Below are 21,471 nucleotides of genomic sequence, written 5' to 3' on the forward strand. Positions count from 1 at the left end.
AGAAACCTTTGCAGGACATTATCCTGCCCACACTCCCTGTTTGGCTGCGGAAGGTGGAGTGTCATACTAATACCTTGACTCTATTGAAGAGCCTCAATAGAAACTGTCCCGTCATTTGGATTCACTTCTGTAAATAGCCCAACCTCTCTATCAGGGACTGAGTTCAGAAAGGTCTGTCCATTATCTCTACTTCTGTCTACACAGAACTGTCCTGGAGTGATTAACACCGCTAACATTTCCTGCTGTTGTTTGTAGTGAATCCACACTCTGGGGAAAAAACAACTTCACAGTATAAATGGGTTTTGTAAAGGTGACATGGATATTTTTCAATGTGCTTAATCCATACAAATAGGAATTGAATTGAACAACAACCAGCAGCAAATGCAGCGAGAGAGCTGAATACAGAACAATGTAATTCTTCAAATCCCAATGTTTTGGCAGTGAAGTCCCTTGCAACTGTACATCTGAATGTCTGTCTGCACATTCATTGAATGTTTCAAGCTCTTCCATTTTCATGATGCTGCAAGGATTAATTGCATGTAATGTGGTTTACGTTATGAAATGCAAGAGAATTCTAATAGTGATAATTAACTGTAAAGTGTGCTTAACAGTTGGTATTTACAACCTTTTTCATCGTCCTGCCAAGGAGGAATGTTACACTCGGCATTCAGAACCACACATCTTATCCATTAGCCCCCTTAGATTTACAGCTCTGCTACTGCATTATCCTGCTTCTGAAGTATGCTAAAGATCAAGCCTTAACTCAGTGAACTTAAACCAAAGTCTGGGCCAGTAGCCAGGCAATTAAAGCAATGGCCTTCATCCCATCCCATCCCCTCCCTGTTACCCCACACCTCCATCACAGACAAACCCAGGGAATCAAGAGCTTTAGTTCGCAATCGCTCGATTCTGCCTGCTGTAATTGGATGACAGTGAACAGCTCATTCAATGCGACCCATATTGAAATAAACTGGATCGATGTCTGCGGAGCTATGATGAATGCAAATTAAAAGTCACTTACAATAACTTTGTTTTTTTTTACACCAGGACAGCAGCAGGATGAAACGAGGTTGCTGTCATATCTTGTGGTTCGATTCTTTTTGATCACACCATGGGTGCACGTCAATTTAATACTTTGCTTTCCAGCACAAAACAGCCAGGTTGGACCTGAGCCAATTATTATCTTTTCCCCCTTAATCACAGGTAGATCTGCAGACACATGAAGGCACACACTGCTACGTAGTTGCAGCAAACCAATTTGCTCCTGAGTCCAACCGCCATTTTATTTCCATTCCTGAGGAAACTGCACAGGGGTCAGTTTACAGTCCTCCACAAGTCAAAGCATATGTTTGGCCAACTGCAAACTTGAGAACGAAGATCAGAATCTACTGCTCAACCAGACCCTCAGCTGCCAATATAAACTGAGCACCAGATGAAAGCCTAAGGGCACGGAGTGAAAATTAACAGGACATCAGAAGGCTAGAAAAATGCAAGTTCACTGAAATATTTAGAACTCAGGCTAGTTCATTTCAAAATTACGCCAGTCAGGATTGAACTAAACCAGGTGTGATTCCTGAAAGCACCTCTCCATCACCAGAAACACTCAAGTAAATGCAGAGGAAATCTAAAGAGAATGCTGAACACATGCTGGTTGTGTACATATGATTCTTACAGAGAACTGTCATTGCGCAGCAATAAATTGATCAGGAAGACGTACTCAGACTACCCTGGTTATTATGAAACGGTTTGTCTCCATGAAATCCAAATGAGCAGACAGCCAGACACTCCTGGGGATTAGTGACATGCTGATGTTAACACTCACAGCTCCAGCAGGGTGCCTAGGGTAACATTCCCTCGATAAAACTCCCTTTTTGAAGTGGGTTTAGGGGCATCGGAGTAAAACATTTGTAAGATTCTGCTAGAAAATATTCCATCAATGGATGATTAATCAATGGAAGACTTAATGAATGCCCAGTGCTTTCACACAAAAGCAATGGTAGTCTTTGAGAATTATGAATATTTCCTGTTTGGCAAAGTGCCTGGATGATCAATAGACATCAACGTTAATCATACAGAAAGAAAAAGCAAACTTCATACTCTTAAACAGCAGCTGGAGTGAATGCTTATCTTAGCATTGAAGTAGGTGTGCATTTATCTATCATGGGGGTGCTGGCTTGGTGGTACTATCACTAGTCTGTTAATCCAGTTAATGTTATAAGGACCCAAAGTTCGAACCCTGTCACAGCAGATGGTGGAATTTAAATTCAATAAAAATCTGGAATTAAGTGCCTGGTGACAACCATGCAATTGTTGGGGAAAAATCCACTTGGTTCACTAGCATCCTTTCAGGAAGGATGCTTTGATTCCCGACCAACAGCAAGGTGGTTGACATTGTGGGCATTAAACACTGGCATAGCCAGCAATGTCCATGTCCTTGAATAAATGAACAAAGAGACTCCCTGAGAAAGAGATCCATAGTGATCACTTTGTCCAGCAATATCTGTACCTAAACAGCACAAATACAAGCATTTTGCCTCAATTGCTAGTTGATGGAGGGAAGGTAACACCGACTCCTCCTGATCGGTTGATCCCGCTGGTCCACTTTCTTGACTTCAGCAGAACAGGAACTCTCTTATGTTTCAGCCTTAATTGGGAAAGGAGGTAACAATCCACATGGGGAAAGATGAAGAACAAGAACGAAAAGAAAAAAACAAAGTAGAAACCAAAGAAAGAAAAAGACAGGAAGAGAGGAAGAGGGCAGGGAAGGAAGTCTACTTTGAAGTGCTTTACAGTAGATGAAATACTTACAAAATACTGCAGTCACTGTCAGATAAACAGCAACCAAATAGTGCACAGTAAGTTCCTACAAACAGCAATATAATAATAACCAGACAGTCTGTGTTTTATTGTGTGCATCAGGAGATAAATATTGTTCAGAGCAGTAGGAGGCCTCCTCTTCTTTGGAATAATGTCATGAAAATGTTGAAGTCTACCGAAAGTAAAGCCTCTGGTTTAATGTCTCAGCTGAAAGTAGCAACACAAACCTTTCTTCTCTGGATCATCCACAAGTTTTTATATCTACGATCTGCTTAAGGTCAGAGCCGCAGAGGAGATAGATAACACAATGGCACTGTGGAGTAATAAATTACCGACAGTCTAAGGAGTGACTGTTCATGAGCATAGGAAACATTTGGACATACCTGAAAACTCCATAGGCTCTCCCATTCAGAAAGATGCTGCAGCAGAATTTGCTTTGCTCAGATAGCTGCACAGTGACTTGGTGGTTGGCTCTGTCATTTCACAGCACCAGGGACCCAGGTTCAATTCCACCCTGAAATTTGCACGACCACTCCCCACCAACCACTCCCCTCCTCACCCACCCCCCCCACCAGCCACTCCCCTCCTCACCTCCCCCCCCACCAACCACTCCCCTCCTCACCTCCCCCCCCCACCAACCACTCCCCTCCTCACCTCCCCCCCACCAACCACTCCCCTCCTCACCACCCCCCCACCAACCACTCCCCTCCTCACCTCCCCCCCCACCAACCACTCCCCTCCTCACCACCCCCCCACCAACCACTCCCCTCCTCACCACCCCCCCCCACCAACCACTCCCTTCCTCACCGCGCCCCCCCCCCCCCCCGTGTCTGTGTGGGTTTCCTTTGAATGCTCCAGGTTCCTCCCACAGTCTAAAGGTGTGCAGCTAAGGTGGATTAGCCATGCTAAATTGCCCTGTAGTGTCCAGGGTCTTTCAGATTAGGTGGTTTAGCCATGGGAAATGTAGGATTATGGGGATAGAATGGTGGGTGGGTCTAAATGAGATGCTCGTCGGATGGTCAGTACAGACTCGATGGGCCAAATGGCCTGTTGCCATGGTTTAGAGGTTCTTTGGGTCATGAGACTTTACCATTCCCTTTCCCAGACAGCAATGGAGGAGATTCATTGAATATCCCTTGTTTACTAAGGGAGTCAAAGATTATCAGGAGTGGAAAGGAGAGGTAGAGGCCCCAGTTAGATCAGAAATGACCCCACTGAATGACAGAGTAGACTACAGGAGCAGAATGGCTTACTCCTGCTCCTATATGTATGTTAGAAGTTAGTAATCCATTAAAGGGGCAGAGTCTAATCCAATATCTACAGTTAAAACAGCTTCAAATAGTGTATTAACCTCCAAGCTAAAGAAATGAACATAATGGAGAAAATGGCAAAAACATTTATGAAAGAAATAAAGAATCCAGAGGTCATAAATTCTAGGGATCATAATTCGCATAGTAACATAGAAACCTTGCTAAGGGAACATGAATAGCTCAGATCTAGATTGTCATTCAAAACCTCTCAGGACTAAATATGGTGTTGTGAGCTGAACCAGTCAAACCGACAAATTAGATATTGCAATTCAGTTTTCAGAAATGGGTTGGAAGGGAGAATTTTACATTCCTAGGTCATTTTTGAAAAAAAAACAAATATTGGGACAATAGAGGATAATGAAGCTTAGTAAGATGGGCAGGTCCTAAACAGTATAGAGATTAGAAATTAATTGCACAGAAGTTTTCTAACCAGATAACCTGGTTTGAAGTACACAGTGAAAGAGTAAGATAAAGAGCTTTTGAGGGTTGCTGTAGACAACGAGGGCAACAAAATGGGAAAACAGGTTAGTTTATGAAGAGACATATTCGTGCAAACAGAAAAATCAAATTGGCGTGCTATTAGGAAATGGACAAGCAGTTTCCATCTGAACTCCTCAATACTACTTTGGGGGTATATGGGCTGAAAGTGTAAGGAACACGAAAAGCTACACCCTAAATATAGAATGTTAATGAAGAGATGCTTGGTCTTCTTAGGTACCAATCTGAAACCAATCAACTCAAAGACAATCAGGAAGCACTTCAATCACTTCATAGAGATACAGAAATGAAAACAACAGTGATTTTCAAGAATATGCTGAGTAATTATGACTGAGTACAGAGAATAATTAGAGACCAACGACTGGTTCATACAAATTGAAAGAATGTGAATATAAATGAATTGATAAAGTAATATGAAGATGTTCATAATGAAAAAGATGTGATAAAAAGTGTAGAAATAAACAAGGAGGAAATCCAATGCTAACGGTGTAAATGTTACTTACAAAAATTGTAAAATAGATACCATGAGGGCATAAGAGCGAAATAAAACTTAGGGCAGCTTTATAATTGAAGTGCCTGTTGGGATATCCTTCAAGTATTGTAACAGCAATAAAGTTATTAAAATAAGATTAAGGGCAGAATGTTATCAATCTCCAGTGGAGAAATAGAGATGGAGGGATTGAGAGACATCTCCCTGACACAGTCCTCCCATGGGGAGCTTTCCGAGCAGCAGGAATAATGGGTCATTTGCAGAATTAATGAATTGGTAAAGGACAATTTTCCCAGGCTGTTGGCATTTTGCCTTTCAGGAGCTTCTTGGAAGTGCCACTAGAGCCAGAGACTCCATTGCGCAGGGAGAGGGCTGCCAGCAATAAATTATACCCACTATAGCTGCCACACTGTCCTGCAGGCCGTTCCCTTTTCATAGAATCACAGAATCTTTAGAGTGTGGAAACAAGCCATTCAGCCTAACAAGTTTACACCAATCCTCCGAAGAGTAACCTACTCAGTCCCATTCCCCATACTCTATATCTACCCCTGACTAATGCACCTAACCTACACATCCCTGAACACTATGGGTAGTTTAGCATGCCCAATTTACCTAACCTGCACATCTTTGGATTGTGGGAGGAAAGCTGAAAATGTGTTGCTAGAAAAGCGCAGCAGGTCAGGCAGCATCCAAGGAACAGGAAATTCGACATTTCGGGCATAAGCCCTTCTTCAGGAATTGTGGGAGGAAACCAGAGCACCCAGAGTAAGCCCACACAGACATGGGGAGAATATGGAAACAGAATCGCCTGAGGCTAGAATCAAACCTGGGTCCCTGGTACTGTGAGGCAGCAGTACTAACCACTGAGCCACCTTGCCGCCCTTAGTTACTTCTCTTCTTGGTACACACAGAAATATATTTAGTTCTCATACCTAAGGGAAATGTTCTGACATTCTCCTCATCACTTCAGCACTGACTACTTCTCTCATAGCACTGACCAGAGATGTCGGCCTTCTGTTTGAGCAGACAGTTCATCCACTAATCTTAATTCCACCTCAGAGCCTGGCAACTCTTTATTGCTTCCTCATGGCAATAAGAGTGACAACATCTCATCCCTTTCTGGCTTGCTGGATAACTGAAAGATCACCCTAAAAACAGGAGTCCCAATCTTACTCTGAATAACAGAAATATGGTCAAAACTGGTGACAAATTAAAAACTGCGAGCCAGGGTTTTCAGCCTGTGCACGTACCTGCACACGATTATTTCTCATTCCATTCTAATTGTTTACAAGAATGAGAGGGCACCGAGCAAAAACATACAGTATTTAAACAGGACTAGACAGGCTAAATGTGGGAAGGGCTGTTTCCAATGATCAGAGAGTCCAGAACTAGGGTCATAGTCTAAGGATGTGTGATAGGGCATTTAGGACAGAGATAAAGAAGAAATTCTTCAACCAAAGAGTAATGAGCCTGTGAGGCTTTCTACCACACAGCAGGTTTGAGGTGGAAACAGTGAATGCTTTCAAGAAAGAGTTAGATAAAGTTCTTAAGGCTAAAAGGAAATGGAATGAGGAGAAAGTGCAAAGAGGCTATTAAATTGGATGATCAGCCACGATCATATTAAATGGTTGACTCAAAGAGGTATATTGCTTATTCCTACTCTTATTTTCTCGGTTTCTATTTAGATAATGGACATGGAAATCACATTCTGGAGAGCACACAACCCAAAATTAAGCTCCCATGACCTCCTCATGGAAGTGTTTATTAGGGAAGATAATAATAATGTTATCTAACAGGCTATGACATTACTTTCATGGAGGAACCGAGAAGATTTAAAAGCTCAAAGTGAATTGAAGTGTGAAATACCTGTTCCAGCTTCAAGTGCTCAGTCAGACAGCTGATGAAAACGATAAAGAGCTGCCATCATGAGGAAGTCAAAGAATACAGGGGAAACAAGATACCGTGCCTGAAAGTGGCCAAATCCCCAGAGACTTACACAAAGAATGCATTTCAATCTTTCATGTAGCCTCATATTGCTTGAAGTCCCACCCAGAGAAAACAGCCATCACCATTTGAGTTAAGATTTAATAACAGTTCAAGTCACAATTAGACAATGACTCCAGTATAAAAGTGAGTCTTGTCAATTTCAAGCCAGGTCTAAGGAAAAGGTAACAATAGGTGCTGAAGTCACTTTCCACATTGTTTCCAGAGGTGAAGAGGTCCTCAGGCACAGGGGCTTGTGTCCTTACATCTGGGCCAGAAGCTCGGAGTTCAAATTCCACCTTAGGACTTGATGCCCACAGAAGGTGTGCCACAACATAGTCAGACACATTGATTAGCAATCTCTAAATCCATTTGATAAGCGCTCAGCAGGTAGTAAGAGCAAGTGAGTTCCCAGGTCAGACGAATCATGTGACAGCTGTTGTATTTGGATCCAACAGAGATAATACGAGATTGCTCCCCTTCTCCTCCCCTGTGTTTCTACCAAAAGAATGAAAATAACCATTTTCCAACCCCTTTCAGTTCTGAAATGTCAAACCAGCCTCAAAATAGAGTCATAGAGATGTACAGCAAGGAAACAGACCCTTCGGTCTAACCTGATGAATGCCGACCAGATATCCCAACACAATCTAGTCCCACCTGCCAGCACCTGGCCCATATCCCTCCAAACCCTTCCTATACCCATTCAAATGCCCTTTAAATGTTGCAATTGTACAGCCTCCACCACTTCCTCTGGCTCATTCCATTCACGTACCACTCTCCGCGTGAAAAAGTTACCCCTTAGGTCGCTTTTATATCTTTCCCCTCTCTCCTCTAGTTCTGGACTCCCCGACCCCAGGGAAAAGACTTTGTCTATTTACCCTATCCATGCCCCCATAATTTTGTCAATCTCTATAAGGTCACCCCTCAGCCTTTGACACTCCAGGGAAAACAGCCCCAACCTGTTCAGCCTTTCCCTATAGCTCAGATTCTCCAACACTGGGAACATCCTTGTGAATCTTTTCTGAACCCTTTCAAGTTTCACAACACCTTTCCAATAGGAAGGAGACCAGAATTGCACTTAATATTCCAACAAGTAGCCTAACCAATGGCCTGTATAGCCACAACATGACCCCCCAACTCCTGTACTCAATTCTCTGACCAATAAAAGAAAGCATACCAAACACCTTCTTCACTATTCTATCTACCTGCAATTCCACTTTCATGGAGCTATAAACCTACACTCCAAGGTCTATTTGTTCAGCAACACTCCCTGGGACCTTACCATTAAGTGTATACATCCTGCTAAGATTTGCTTTCCCAAAATGCAACACCTCATATTTATCTGAATTAAACTCCATCTGCCACTTCTCTGCCCATTGGCCCATCTAGTCAAGATCCTGTTGTAATCTGAGGTAACCCTCTTCACTGTCCACTACCCCTCCAATTTTGGTGTCATCTGCAAACTTACTAACTCTACTTCTTATGCTCGCATCCAAATCATGTATGTAAATGACAAAAAGTAGAGGACCCAGCACCGATCCTTGTGGCACTCCACTGGTCACAGGCCTCCAGTCTGGAAAACAACCCTCCACCACCACCCTCTGTCTTCTACCTTTGAGCGAGTTCTATATCCAAATGGCCAGTTCTCCCTGTATTCCGTGAGATCTAATCTTGCTAATCATGTTAACTCTATTTTTCTCTCCACAAATGCTTCCAGATTTGTTGAGTTTATTCAGAAATTTCTGTGTTTGTGTTAGATTTCTAACATCTGTAGCCTTCTGCTTTCATTAATACTAGATTGAAAAATTAAGCACCACCCACGTTGATAATGTCATGGGAACGTGTACTGCAAAAAGGAGTTTGAGAGACAAACCTGGGGTTACTGTTTGTTTATCAGCCTCTACAGTAAAGAAAGTCATTATCAATATGCTATACATAGCTGCTGTGGTGCAATTAACTTCATACTGTCTAATATGACCACTAGCAGCAGTAGTAGTCACCAAATGACCACAGAGCTGCTTTCTCATTACAGAGAGATGACTGGTGATGATTTTAATCTAACGGTGGTGATTTTGAGAAAATTGGATCTTCACGGTGACCTCAGCTGATGTGGAATTGAACCTGGACCAATGGCATCCTTCTGCATTTCAAACCAGCCATCCAGCCAACTAAACTAACTGACTCCCCAATATGAACGATACCATTTAAAGAACAAAGGTAGCATTAATATGGCAATACCATCACCTGCAAGTTTCCCTCCGAATCACTACCATCCTGACTTGGAAATATATCGCTGTTCCTTTATTGGTGACATACAGTACATGCCAAATCACCGGTCAACCAGCTTAACATCATGAGGACACCTTAGAGAAGTCACTCGGTAATCACGAATTGTCAGGCCTGAGCTCAGTCATCAATATGCCGAATCTTCAGGCACATTGAAGATATTATCAGATAGGAGCCATCCGCAGGGCAAAACACAAAGAATCTTTAATACTCACCAACTTCCCCACCTGCCCTTGTGGATGTGGATTTGTTCATTTTCCATGAAGTTTTGCCTCATTGTCATCAAGTATTTCACCTGATGGATTGAAGTTAGGAGGTTCTTTATGATGTCTGCCCAGGGATACAGTTATCTAAGTTTTACATGAGATTTTTGTAATGTATGGCATCCCTGATGCTGTAGTTGTGGGCAACAGGCCACAGTTTGGGACTGAGTGTTTCAATCTTTTCAAGTCTCATGTACCTTGCACCTAAGATGGTACCATAAGTGGTGACTTATAAACTTTTCACTGAGTATATATAACAATAAAACTAATTCATTCAGAAAGCAGATTCTGAATTTCAGCTTGTCACAAGCAAAGTGTTAGAATCACAATACAATGGGGAGCCTGGATGTAGGGTGGAATGCTGAAGTCACTCTTGAAGAAGAATTGTGATTTCTACACTACACAGTTGAAGTATAGATTCACCCCTCTCCAAGACGATCTTACATCAGAATTATTGATGGGCAGAAAACTGAAGGCTCAAATCCCTATTCTACATAAGGAATTGGTTCCACACAATACTTCATGATTACTAAGTAGTACACGATAAAGAGCAATTCTATTGCCCACATCATGCCTCACAGAACCCACTGTGTGAGGACTGTGCCATAACTAGGAATGGAGGACACACATTACAAAAACCTCATGTAAGATTTGAATAACTGCATCCACGACCATCATATATAACTGCTTAACCTTGATCCAATGGGAGAAACAATTAATGGCAATAGAATAAGACTGCATCAAAACAAACAAATCCGGCCTTTCATATCTCCAAACTCTGGTAGTGGGTTTAGTGAATAGGGTTGAATCAGGGATTCAACAGTAAAGTACAAACTTTAACAGATACACAAATCAACAGAGATCACACATTACTCGTATCGCCAAGAGGATTGTATAATGAACATGGAACCACATCCTATTACAGTCGAGTCATCCACAGATAATTTATTGGGATTAATTAATGGCAATCCTGGAAACAGAAGGCAATTGGAAAGGTCAGAGCATTACGAAGTCCCAACAAACTATGTTCTACCCAAGAAAAAAAACACTTCAAATAGAACACATTCATGGAGAATAATGCAAACTCTTAGATCGTCTGAATTTGCAAAATCAAAGACTTAGAGGGAGAGGTGGGTTACTGGTAAGTGTAAATGTACAAACAATCATATAATTTAATAATTATGAGGGTAAAAAAGATGAGATGTACACAGGATCCCTGATTTACAAAAGCCTGACTTAGTTACGAACACGAGTAATGTTAAAATTGCATTATATGAACATTTCCTGTACTTTATGTTGACTTGAATTGTGTTTTGATTTGTATACTTCTTACCATCTCCTGGTAATGTAGCACATAGGCATGTGACCTGTGTATAGTTATTGTATTGCAATAGACCTCCCATTGCTTCCTGAACAAACTCTTCTTGATAGACCAGAAAGACAGATATTTAAATCCACACTAGACCCCTTTGGCCTCATAGAAACCCACCTACAACAGAATCTGTACTGCACAGCTCCCCACTTGAAATGACTTAATATGTTTTTGAAATGACCAAGCATCATCCTCATTCCATTGAGCCCCCAGAAACAAACATCCCTCCTTTTGAGTGCTGAGTCACCTTAAAAATGTTGTCAAAAAGAACTGAAGATCTAAAAATGATGTGGGAACAGCAATTTGAAAACAAATATTATGGGCTCTGTGACCTTCCCAAACAAAAATACTTCCCAGGCCCAGGATGGCTTCCAACTTTCAGAAAATGCAAATGAAAATAAATTTGATCTAGTCACGTCATGGCTTCTACACAGCCACTGAAAGATAGCAAAATAAATATGTTTGACCTGCAACCTATTACATTCTTGTCCTCCTGAAAAAGAAATGCTGATCTCGATTTGGAAATCCTCTGTAGCAATATCACCAAAATCTGAGAAGCATAACAGGACAATTCACTTGCACAGACCACTACCTTTTCCATGGCACAGTATACTTCAGATTTCTTGAATACATGACACTTCAGATTCTAAGATTTGTCAAATGCTGAGTGTAAGTGAAGATTAATTTAGGGGAAAAAGAAGCAGAATATGTGTAGTCAGCCATGACCTATGCAAAGATCTTAACACTGGAATCATCATTTGGTACAGAGAGAGACTGGTATCCTTACCTGTACAGTCAACCCCATTGGGGAGGAGGCTAAATCCAGGAGAACATTCACCTTGGCAATCCTGGCAAGTACCATCAGCTGTAACAACAAATGGAACGTAGCTTCAGAAGTTTATTATAAGTGTTCCTTACATGTTGCCTCATCAAACATTACCAGACCAGATCGAGCATGAGTATGTGATTGAACATAATACCTTTATCTTTCTTCCAACACTGTGTTTCAGGAGTTCCACAAAAACTGGGAGTTTACTCAGGATTAGAAAACAATACATCTTACCCAAATGTCAGGACTGATAGTGTACGGTAAGGAAAAGCTTGAAGAGCATTACATGAGTTGTTATCAATGCTGATTGATGACGCAGAGAGTAGAGAAATAACGATCAACATGGATTCAGAATTAACAAATTAATTCACAAATCTACTGCAAGTTTTCAAAATGACAAGCTAAAATAAAATTTTATTAAGTAGTTGCTGGGGAAAAAAAAATTGTTGGTCTGTGCAGGACTTATCAATAGTAACGCAGTATCCATGTGTTCATTTGACATTCACCAGTGTATTCCTCAAGGAAGCCACAGGCGTGGGTATCTAAGCATCCCACCACTGTATGAATCAATATTTATTGAACTTATGAATTTGGTAACACACGTTGTTCAATTTTAACAACAGCGCAAACACCTAAATAGGTGGCATTGCCATGCAAGTCCTGATAAGTCCAGCTCTCACTAACTTCCTTGTTGGATTCTGTGGAAGTGTAACCCTCTGTCGACCAGGGACAATGACTCAGGCAGGATTCAGGCAAGTTGCAGACTTTTATTCAAGCAACAACTGATTAACACAGGGAGAAGGCCAAACACCTTCCCGAATCTGGGCTCCAAGTGAGAACCTAGTCATTAATTATAGCTCGAATCAGAAGAGAGATCAATGATGCATTCTGATTTTTACAGTGAAATACAGCATTTTTATACATTCTGAGTTACAATCGTCACAGAACATGGTCATTGTGTCTTTCCCCCTTACTCTACATACCAATCCTGTGAAACACCTAATCAATGATTGGGATTCCTATGGACAGCTCTCAGTTCCCATGATCTCATGGTGCTTTGACAACATTGCAATTGCCAAGCCTTGGGACCTTTCTACCCATCCTATTAATTTGCATTCCAAAGTTACAGGTTATACTCCTTCGGGTCGATCCCAGACTTGCTTATCTCTCAGGACTGCTTGAATTCTGTTATTCATTGTATTTCATGTGATATCTCTATCAAATTCTGTTATTCCACTATATTTTCCACTATCCCAATTATTTTTATATACATAAGACAGTTGGTTTTAACTAACTGCTAAAAGATTCATAGTACTAATTGCCCATTATAAAGTTATATGTACTTTTTAACTAATGAGTTGTGAACGATCTACTTCATTCATGACATGCCAGGTGTCTTTTTAGAGATAAGAAAAGCATTTCCTGAGACTAATTATCTTCACATCTAGGTTTCAATGTTTTTCTCCTGATGCTTATATTATACTTTGGTTAAATATGTACCTATACTTATGTTGAAATCTATCCCTATGATTATCAGAAGAATCTTTAACTTGAACCTATGTCTTAATATTGTGAATAACTTCAAAGAAACAACTGATTATTGTAAAATAACTTCAGCCATTGTTTTCATAGCTGCTTAATGAGTTAAGCTGACTGGTTCATGCACTGAGATTTACACCCCTTGTTCTAAGTGGTGCTGTTCAGCTAATGAGATAACATCCTTTCATTAATGAGGCTGGAGTCAATTACTTATCTATCTTTAGGCATCCACTTATCAACCTTCCTCAAATGGTTCCTTGTAGGGCCTCCTATTCACCTTGGAGTAGCCCTGTTCAAAAGGTACCTTTACATTTTACTTAAATGCTGGAGCAGGCTTTTTAATTCTACTTATCCCTTGTCAGCCATTTTGTGTCTCAATGCTGGAGCAGGCTGTTTCATTCTGTTTAACCCTTGTCGGCCATTTTGCATCTTTCAAACTTGGGCTGTCCTTACAGGTTCCATGAGAAAAGTATCTTTGATAGAACCCTTGTATATTTCTGCTGTATAGATGATACTTTTGCTATATTTAAATCCACAGTTACATGTCAGAATTTCTTTCCACGCCTTAATGAGCTTCAAACTAAGCTCAAAGTCATCTTTGAAATAGAGCAGTAAAATGTGCTCGCGTTCCTCAATGTCCTAGCTGAACATGATCTCCTGAACATTGGAGAAACAAAACACAGACTAGGGGACCACTTTAAAGAACACCTACTTTCTGTTTTTAAAAAGTGGCCCCAAGCTTCTGGTTGCTCCCCATTTTCACGCACCACCATGTTCCTTGTCCAATGCCTCTATCTCAGGCTTACTGCAGTGCTCCAGCAAACTTCAGCATCTCATTTTCTACTTGGGGACCCTGCAGTCTTCAGGACTCAATATTACGTTCAATAATTTTAGGGCTTCAACAAAATTTTTCCATGTCCTTTCCTCACATATACACACCCCTGGGGCCCTGTTATGATGTGGGATGTATTCAGTACAGACAATCTAGTTTCACCTACCCATTGTCCTCATTATGAACTTTTCCATTCCCTGACCTACTATCAACTATTCCTTTGCCTTTCTAACTTTCTTTCCCCTGGGCTTGATTGCCAATTCGCTCAATCCTTTACTGTCCTTCCCTTCCTCCAAATATCCGGTCATTACATATCCTACCTTTTCCTTGCGACTATCAGTTATGAAGAAGGGTCACAGGACCTGAAACATTAACTCTGCTTTCTCTCCACAGATATTACCAATTCTGTTTAAATTCAGACTTCAAGTATCCACAATTCTTATTTATACTTGATAGATATATAGTCTGAATACTGTCCAGTGAAGAGAATTTCCTGACATTTTCAGAAGTCACCAGTGGTATTCCACACAAGATTTGAAAAGATTAATACCCACAGGATTAATGGCAACTGGGCTAACGGCAAGCAGATGGATTTTAAATGCACCAGATCAACAGAAGGTAATGCCAAATAGAACGGGAAACAGAAAACATCTGTGCACAATGAAACCAGGTTCATTAGGAATTATTGAAAGAAGGACTGGGTGTGATTATTAACCACCCAACCAAAAGTATTCAATCAGGAGAAATAGATCATGCACTAGGGGTGTCTCATGAACAGTTGACTACAAGTCAATAAGCATTTACCCTGCATTAGCCATTTGTAGGTCTTTATTTGAACATGCTGTGCCTTTCTACATCTCACATTACCTTACATCTAGACATTGATGGTTCAGAGAAAATCCATACAAAAGTTACAAGTATGACTGAGTTTCTGAGGTTGAAGAAACAATTCCCAAAACTAAACAGCTGCACTGCACAAAAGAGGAATGAAGGGGGCATTGCCAAGTTTTTTTATATTCTGACAGGAATAATACAAGATGCAAATTTGAGCCCGTTTGTAAACTTGGGCTCTTAAAATATGAGGGCATGAATGTACAACTGAAATCAAAGCAGAGTACACTGAAAAGGCAGAACATGGATAATGAAGAAACTACATCCCTCATTAAAAACTCAAACATTTTTTGTGCAGTGCCTAAAGTTGGGCAATATGAAAGACATTAAGACCATATTATTAACATATTTTTATAAAGAAGAATTTTTTTTTCCTTTTGAATATTACAATAAATACAAAACCAAACAATTCAAACCAATATTTAAAAAAAACAAAACCAGTAATTACTTAAACAAATACTAATAACAAAGCTACAAAGGAAACCTTAACAATAATAATAATGATAACAACCGTAATATAGCTCAGCAGAACAAAGCAATAGACCTTAATCATTGAGCACATAAGTTAATACATGTTCGTACGTTTGAAATTCCTCCCCTCTGGATGCCAAACCCATTATTTAGAATTGCCATGGCTATGTAAAGCCTCTTGTTAGTATAGCGGACAAATCTGTACCCAGGTAGTCCAAAAAGGGCCGCCATGTCTGATAGAAATTCTCAGTTTTATGGTGTATCATACTCATCAGAAAGTCCAAGGGGATGTGCTCTATAAGTAGCTTACGCCAGCCCCGGGGGACTGTCCGACACCCACCTTAATAGAATGTTCTTTCTGGCCCAAAAGGTGAGGATACTGAAAAGCCTTTTTTGTGTGCAACCAATGCATGAGAATTAAAAAAACAAAGAAGAAAAGATACCGGGTTCACGTCCACCTCCATCCTCAAGGCCTTCTCTATTTCGCCTCCTATAGCACTCCAGTACGCCCGCAATCTGTGGCGGGGCCAAAGACAATGAGTAAGCTTGACCATGCTCACTTTATATTTCGGACACATTGGAGATGCTCCCGCTTGAAATTTAGTGAAGTGGTCTGGGGCCAGATGGACCCTGTGGGGAATCTTCAATTGCAAGACATGTGTCCTGTTGCAAATCGAAATTCTCCTTGAACTTTCCCAGATATCCTCCCATTTTTCAGAAGAGATCTCAACGTCTCTCCCATATCCTATACAGCCATTCTGTCTTGTCCGAGGGGCCCTTTCCCAATAGATGCTAACAGATAATGTTGTTGTGGTTCTGTTCGCCGAGCTGGAAGTTTTTGCTGCAAACGTTTCGTTCCCTGGCTAGGGAACATCATCAGTGCTATTGGAGCCTCCTGTGAAGCGCTGCTTTGATGTTTCTTCCGGTATTTATAGTGGTTTGTTCTTGCCGCTTCCGGGTGTCAGTTTCAGCTGTAGTAGTTTGTATGTGGGGTCCAGGTCGATGTGTCTGTTGATGGATGTTCTTGCCGCTTCCGGGTGTCAGTTTCAGCTGTTGTGGTTTGTATATTGGGTCCAGGTCCATGTGTCTGTTAATGGAGTTTGTGGATGAATGCCATGCCTCTAGGAATTCCCTGGCTGTTCTCTGTCTGGCTTGTCCTGTGATGGTAGTGTTTTCCCAGTCAAATTCATGTTCCCGGTTGTCTGAGTGTATGGCTACTAGGGATAGCTGGTCGTGTCGTTTTGTGGCTAGCTGATGTTCATGGATGCGGATTGTTAGCTGTCTTCCTGTTTGTCCTATATAGTTGTCCTATAGTATTTTGTGCAGTCCTTGCATGGTATTTTATAAACTACATTAGTTTGGCTCGTGCTGGCTATTGAGTCCTTTGTTCTAGTGAGTTGTTGTCTGAGTGTGGAAGTTGGCTTGTGTGCTGTTATGAGTCCTAAGGGTCGCAGTAGTCTGGCTGTCAGTTCTGAGACGCTCCTGACGTATGGTAGTGTGGCTAGTCCTTTTGGTTGTGGCAAGTCCTCGTTCCGTGGTCTATCTCTTAGGCATCTGGTGATAAAGTTGCGTGGGTATCCGTTTTTGGCGAATACCTTGTATAGGTGTTCCTCTTCCTCTTTTCGCAGTTCTGGTGTACTGCAGTGTGTTGTGGCTCTTTTGAATAGTGTCCTGATGCAGCTTCGTTTGTGTGTGTTGGGGTGGTTACTTTCATAGTTTAGGACTTGGTCTGTGTGTGTTGGTTTCCTGTGTACCCTTGTGGTGAATTCTCCGTTGGGTGTTCTCTCTACTAACACGTCTAGGAATGGGAGTTGGCTATCCTTTTCCTCTTCTCTCGTGAATCGTATTCCTGTGAGTGTGGCGTTGATGATTCGGTGTGTTTTTTCTATTTCTGTGTTTTTGATGATTACAAAGGTGTCATCTACGTATCTGATCCAGAGTTTGGGTTGGATTTGTGGTAGGGCTGTATGTTCTAACTTTTGCATAACTGCCTCTGCTATGAGTCCCGAGATTGGTGATCCCATGGGTGTTCCGTTGATTTGTTCGTATATCTGATTGTTGAATGTAAAGTGTGTGGTGAGGCACAGGTCTAGTAGTTTAAGTATGCCGTCCTTGTTGATAGGTTCGGCCTCCTGTGTTCTGTTATGTATGTCCAGTAGGTTGGCTATTGTTTCTCTGGCTAGGGTTTTGTCAATCGAAGTGAACAGTGCCGTCACGTCGAATGATACCATGGTTTCTTCTTTGTCTATGTGTGTGTTCCTGATGATGTCCAAGAATTCCTGTGTTGATTGTATGGAGTGTTTGGATCCGCTGACTAGGTGTTTCAGTTTTTGTTGTAGTTCTTTGGCCAGTTTGTATGCTGGTGTCCCTGGTAGTGATACTATGGGTCTGAGTGGGATGTCTGGTTTGTGTACTTTGGGTAGTCCATAGAATCTGGGGGTGTTGTTGCTTTCAGGTTTCATTCTTTGCTGGTCCGCTTTGGTTATCTGTCCGTTTTTTTGTAGATTCCTTAGTGTGTACAGATAATGTACCCTCAGCACTCAATACCCACTTCTCCATGTCAGACCTAGAAGGATCAGTTCGAAGTGTGGTCTCTTTTTGTGTGAAGTTTCTAACTTGAAAGAAATAAAAGAGATTCCTACTGGGCAATTCATATTTCTGAGCCAACTGGTCAAAAGACATCAGTATGTCCCGTTCAAATAAATCACCAGACAAGACCCAATCACTAAGACACGTCCCGAGCTGCCCATTGGGTTTAAACCATCATCCCTGGCTGAAAGCCTGGCATACCAACTATGGGTGTCAGAAATGATGTTTTGACAATATTGCCCTCACCCTAACGCATTGCCCTCCACGCCTTGACTGTATTGATGACTATTGGGTTATGGCGATATTCTTTAACTGTTCTCCTTTTATCCAAGAACAACAGGCTAACAAAGGAGCATCTCGCCTGAGATGCTTCGATGTCCAATCAAAGTGAGTGTGGGTCCCCCCCAGGCCCAATCATTCACTAAGACAGCAATGAGCTTAACTGATAGCTTTTGTTATCTGGGATGCCCACTCTTCCCAATGTGTAAGGTAACTGCAATTTAGTCCATTTAATTAGAGGCCACTTGCAATACCAGACAAAAGAACTAAACCAGCCACTCAATCTTCCAGATATTTGCTAAGTAAAAAACAGAGGAAGCATTTGTATAGGATACAAAAGACAGGACAGAATGTTAATTTTAATGAGGGCTATCCGACCTAACCAAGAGATCAGAAGCACCTCCTCTCTACGAAGGTCCTGCTTGATTCTGTCGAATAAATGGGCAAAATTGACTTTAAATAGCTGATCAAAAATGGGAGTAATAAATATACCTAAGTAGAGAAAGCCTTCCTGCGATGATCTAAAGGGGAACTGAGATCTGCCCTCAGGATCACGCACTCTCGGGTGACCACCCATGGGCATGTCCTCTGACTTTGCAAAATTGATCTTATAAGCCGAGAAGCCACCAAATAAGTTAATGCATTGTTTCAGGTGTGGCACTGAGATTGTTGGGTTTGATAAGAAGACAAGAGTGTTATCCGCATACAAAGTGATCTTATGTGACTTTGTCCCCACTTCTGCAGTGGTTATACTGGGATCTCTGCGTATTGCCTGTGCCAGTGGTTTAATCACCAATGTGAAAAGCAATGGTGACAAGGGACAGCCCTGTCGACTCCCCCAACAAATATTAAAATTGCTTGACCATACACCATTGGTGAGCACTGCGGCAAGAGGATCACTACACAAAACCTCCAGCCACCTGATGAAGGTCTCTCCCAGGCCAAACCACTTCAAAGTATGAAAAAGATATGGCCACTCAACCCACTCAAGCCTGTTCCACATCTAAGGAGTTCACCAATCCCCATACCAATCGCTGGTGACATACTTGGATCATGTTAAGTAATCCCTTGACATTATCCATTGATCTGTGACCTTCTATGAACCTTGTCTGGTCCTCCTTAATGATAGAGGGCAGTACAGTTTCTAGCCTTAATGCCAGAGTCTTGGATAGAATTTTGAAAGTCGATATTCAGGAGTGAAATGGGCCTGCAGAAAGCACTGTCCTCCGGAGCCTTCCTTTTTCAAGAATGAGAGAGATGTTCGCCTCTTTGAGAGATGGTGGGAGAAGACCACAACTTCGTGAGTCATTAAACATACTAAGCATCGGCCCTGATAATATTCTTATAAATTCCTTATAGAACTCACTGGGGAGCTGGTCTGGACCTGGCATGTTTCCATTCTGGAGCTGCCTCACAGCCTCCTGTATCTCTTGCTCTGACAATGGGCATTGTTCAGGGGTCACTGCCAGAAGGCCCAAATTCTTAAAAAAAGGACTCCATCCTAACCCGCCCACTTTCACAGCTTTCAGAATGGTATAATTCAGAGTAAAATTTCTGAAATGTTGCATTAATCCTTTTAAATTTCCAGTGTTCTCTCTGATCAAGGTAATGGCTTGGAGGGCACTCCTTTTCCTAGCATGTAAGCCAGGTACTTGCCTGGCTTATCCCCAAGCCTTTGACTTGCAAATGTAAGCTCCCTCTTGGCAGTCTGTTAGAGCAGGGAGTTCAGTGTAGACCTGAGTGATGTGATCCTCTGCAACTTAACGAGCAAAATATGCCTTTTTAGCTACTTTCAGACGCTCTCGAGCAAACGTTGCTGCTCACCCATCTGTCATTTCTTATTGGCTGAATAGGAGATAACCAACCCTCTAGCATAGGCTTTAGCTGTTTCCCAGAGAATGGATGGGCTATTGGCCGAGGCTGAATTAGTATCTAAAAAATCCCTGAACTCAGTAGAAAATAATTCAATAAACTTGCTACCCTTAAGGATGAAGGGGTCCAGTCGCCAGTGTCTCAAACCTATCACTGTATCCTTACTCTTGACCATTAAACACACTGGGGCGTGATTGGAAATAGTGATTATTGCCAAATGTACATGACGCCACCGAGCCCCAGGTGTGCTGTGGGGGTCAGAGAAAGATCAATCCTGGTATGGCATTTATGTGGGTTCGAGAGGAATGTGAAGTCCCTGCCAGCAGGGTGAAGGTGCCTCCAAACATCTACCAACTCCAATTCAGCACACAAACCCCTTAATTGTTTAGATTGCAAAGAAGATATCAACGGGCCGCAACGGGCCTTTGGGCAATCTGTCTACAGTAGGATCTAGGAGGCAATTGAAATCCCCTCCTACGATGATATGTTGAGATACAAGGTTAACTCGTCTAGAAAGTGCGTCCATCAAGCATTTAAGGGGGTGGGCCGGGGGACAGTAAACATTTAAGATCCCATATTCTTCCCCATGTATCAAAGCTTTAAGGATTACGAATCTCCCGTGTGTGTCTTTAATGCACTCTAATAACTTAAATGGGAGATTCTTTCTAACTAAAATGGCCACCCCTCTACTTCTCGCATTGAAAGATGAGAAATAAATCCAGTCATACCCATTCTGTTGCAGCCTCAAATGCTCTGCATCATCCAAGTGTGTTTATTGTAATAATGTAACATCCACCCTCTCCCTTTTAAGGTTGGAAAGTGCCTTCTTCCTCTTGACAGGTGAGTGACTCCCCATAATATGCCAGGTGAACCACTCACACACATCCTTCGTCACAGCACCCCCTAGTTTCCAGCGAGGAGGAACCCAAACTACAAATCACTGAGGTATAAGGCAAAAGAATCCACAAAACCCAAAAATTACACAGACTAAAATAACATCCAACAGATCTACAAAACTAATAAAAACTGTATACAGCAAAAACAGAAAAACAAAAAAATCGCCAAAGGCACTGATTGGAGGTATTTACCGTGCCGCATCCACCCCCCCCCCCGCCCACCCCAATTCAAAGGGGGCACCTACACACCTACA

General features: G+C 41.8%; 1 protein-coding gene across 7 annotated transcripts in view; it reads right to left on the reverse strand.

Annotated features, from left to right (window-relative positions):
* LOC132824379 (von Willebrand factor C and EGF domain-containing protein-like) overlaps positions 1 to 21,471 on the reverse strand; it is a 325,791-nt gene that overhangs the window by 80,877 nt on the left and 223,443 nt on the right. For all 7 annotated transcript variants that reach the window (XM_060838784.1, XM_060838782.1, XM_060838783.1 and 4 more), the window contains one exon: positions 11,807 to 11,884. In XM_060838784.1, coding sequence (XP_060694767.1) covers positions 11,807 to 11,884 — 78 coding nt within the window. The remainder of the gene's footprint in view (positions 1 to 11,806; positions 11,885 to 21,471) is intronic.

This window comes from Hemiscyllium ocellatum, chromosome 18 (genome assembly GCF_020745735.1).
Source record: "Hemiscyllium ocellatum isolate sHemOce1 chromosome 18, sHemOce1.pat.X.cur, whole genome shotgun sequence".
Taxonomy (NCBI): domain Eukaryota; kingdom Metazoa; phylum Chordata; class Chondrichthyes; order Orectolobiformes; family Hemiscylliidae; genus Hemiscyllium; species Hemiscyllium ocellatum.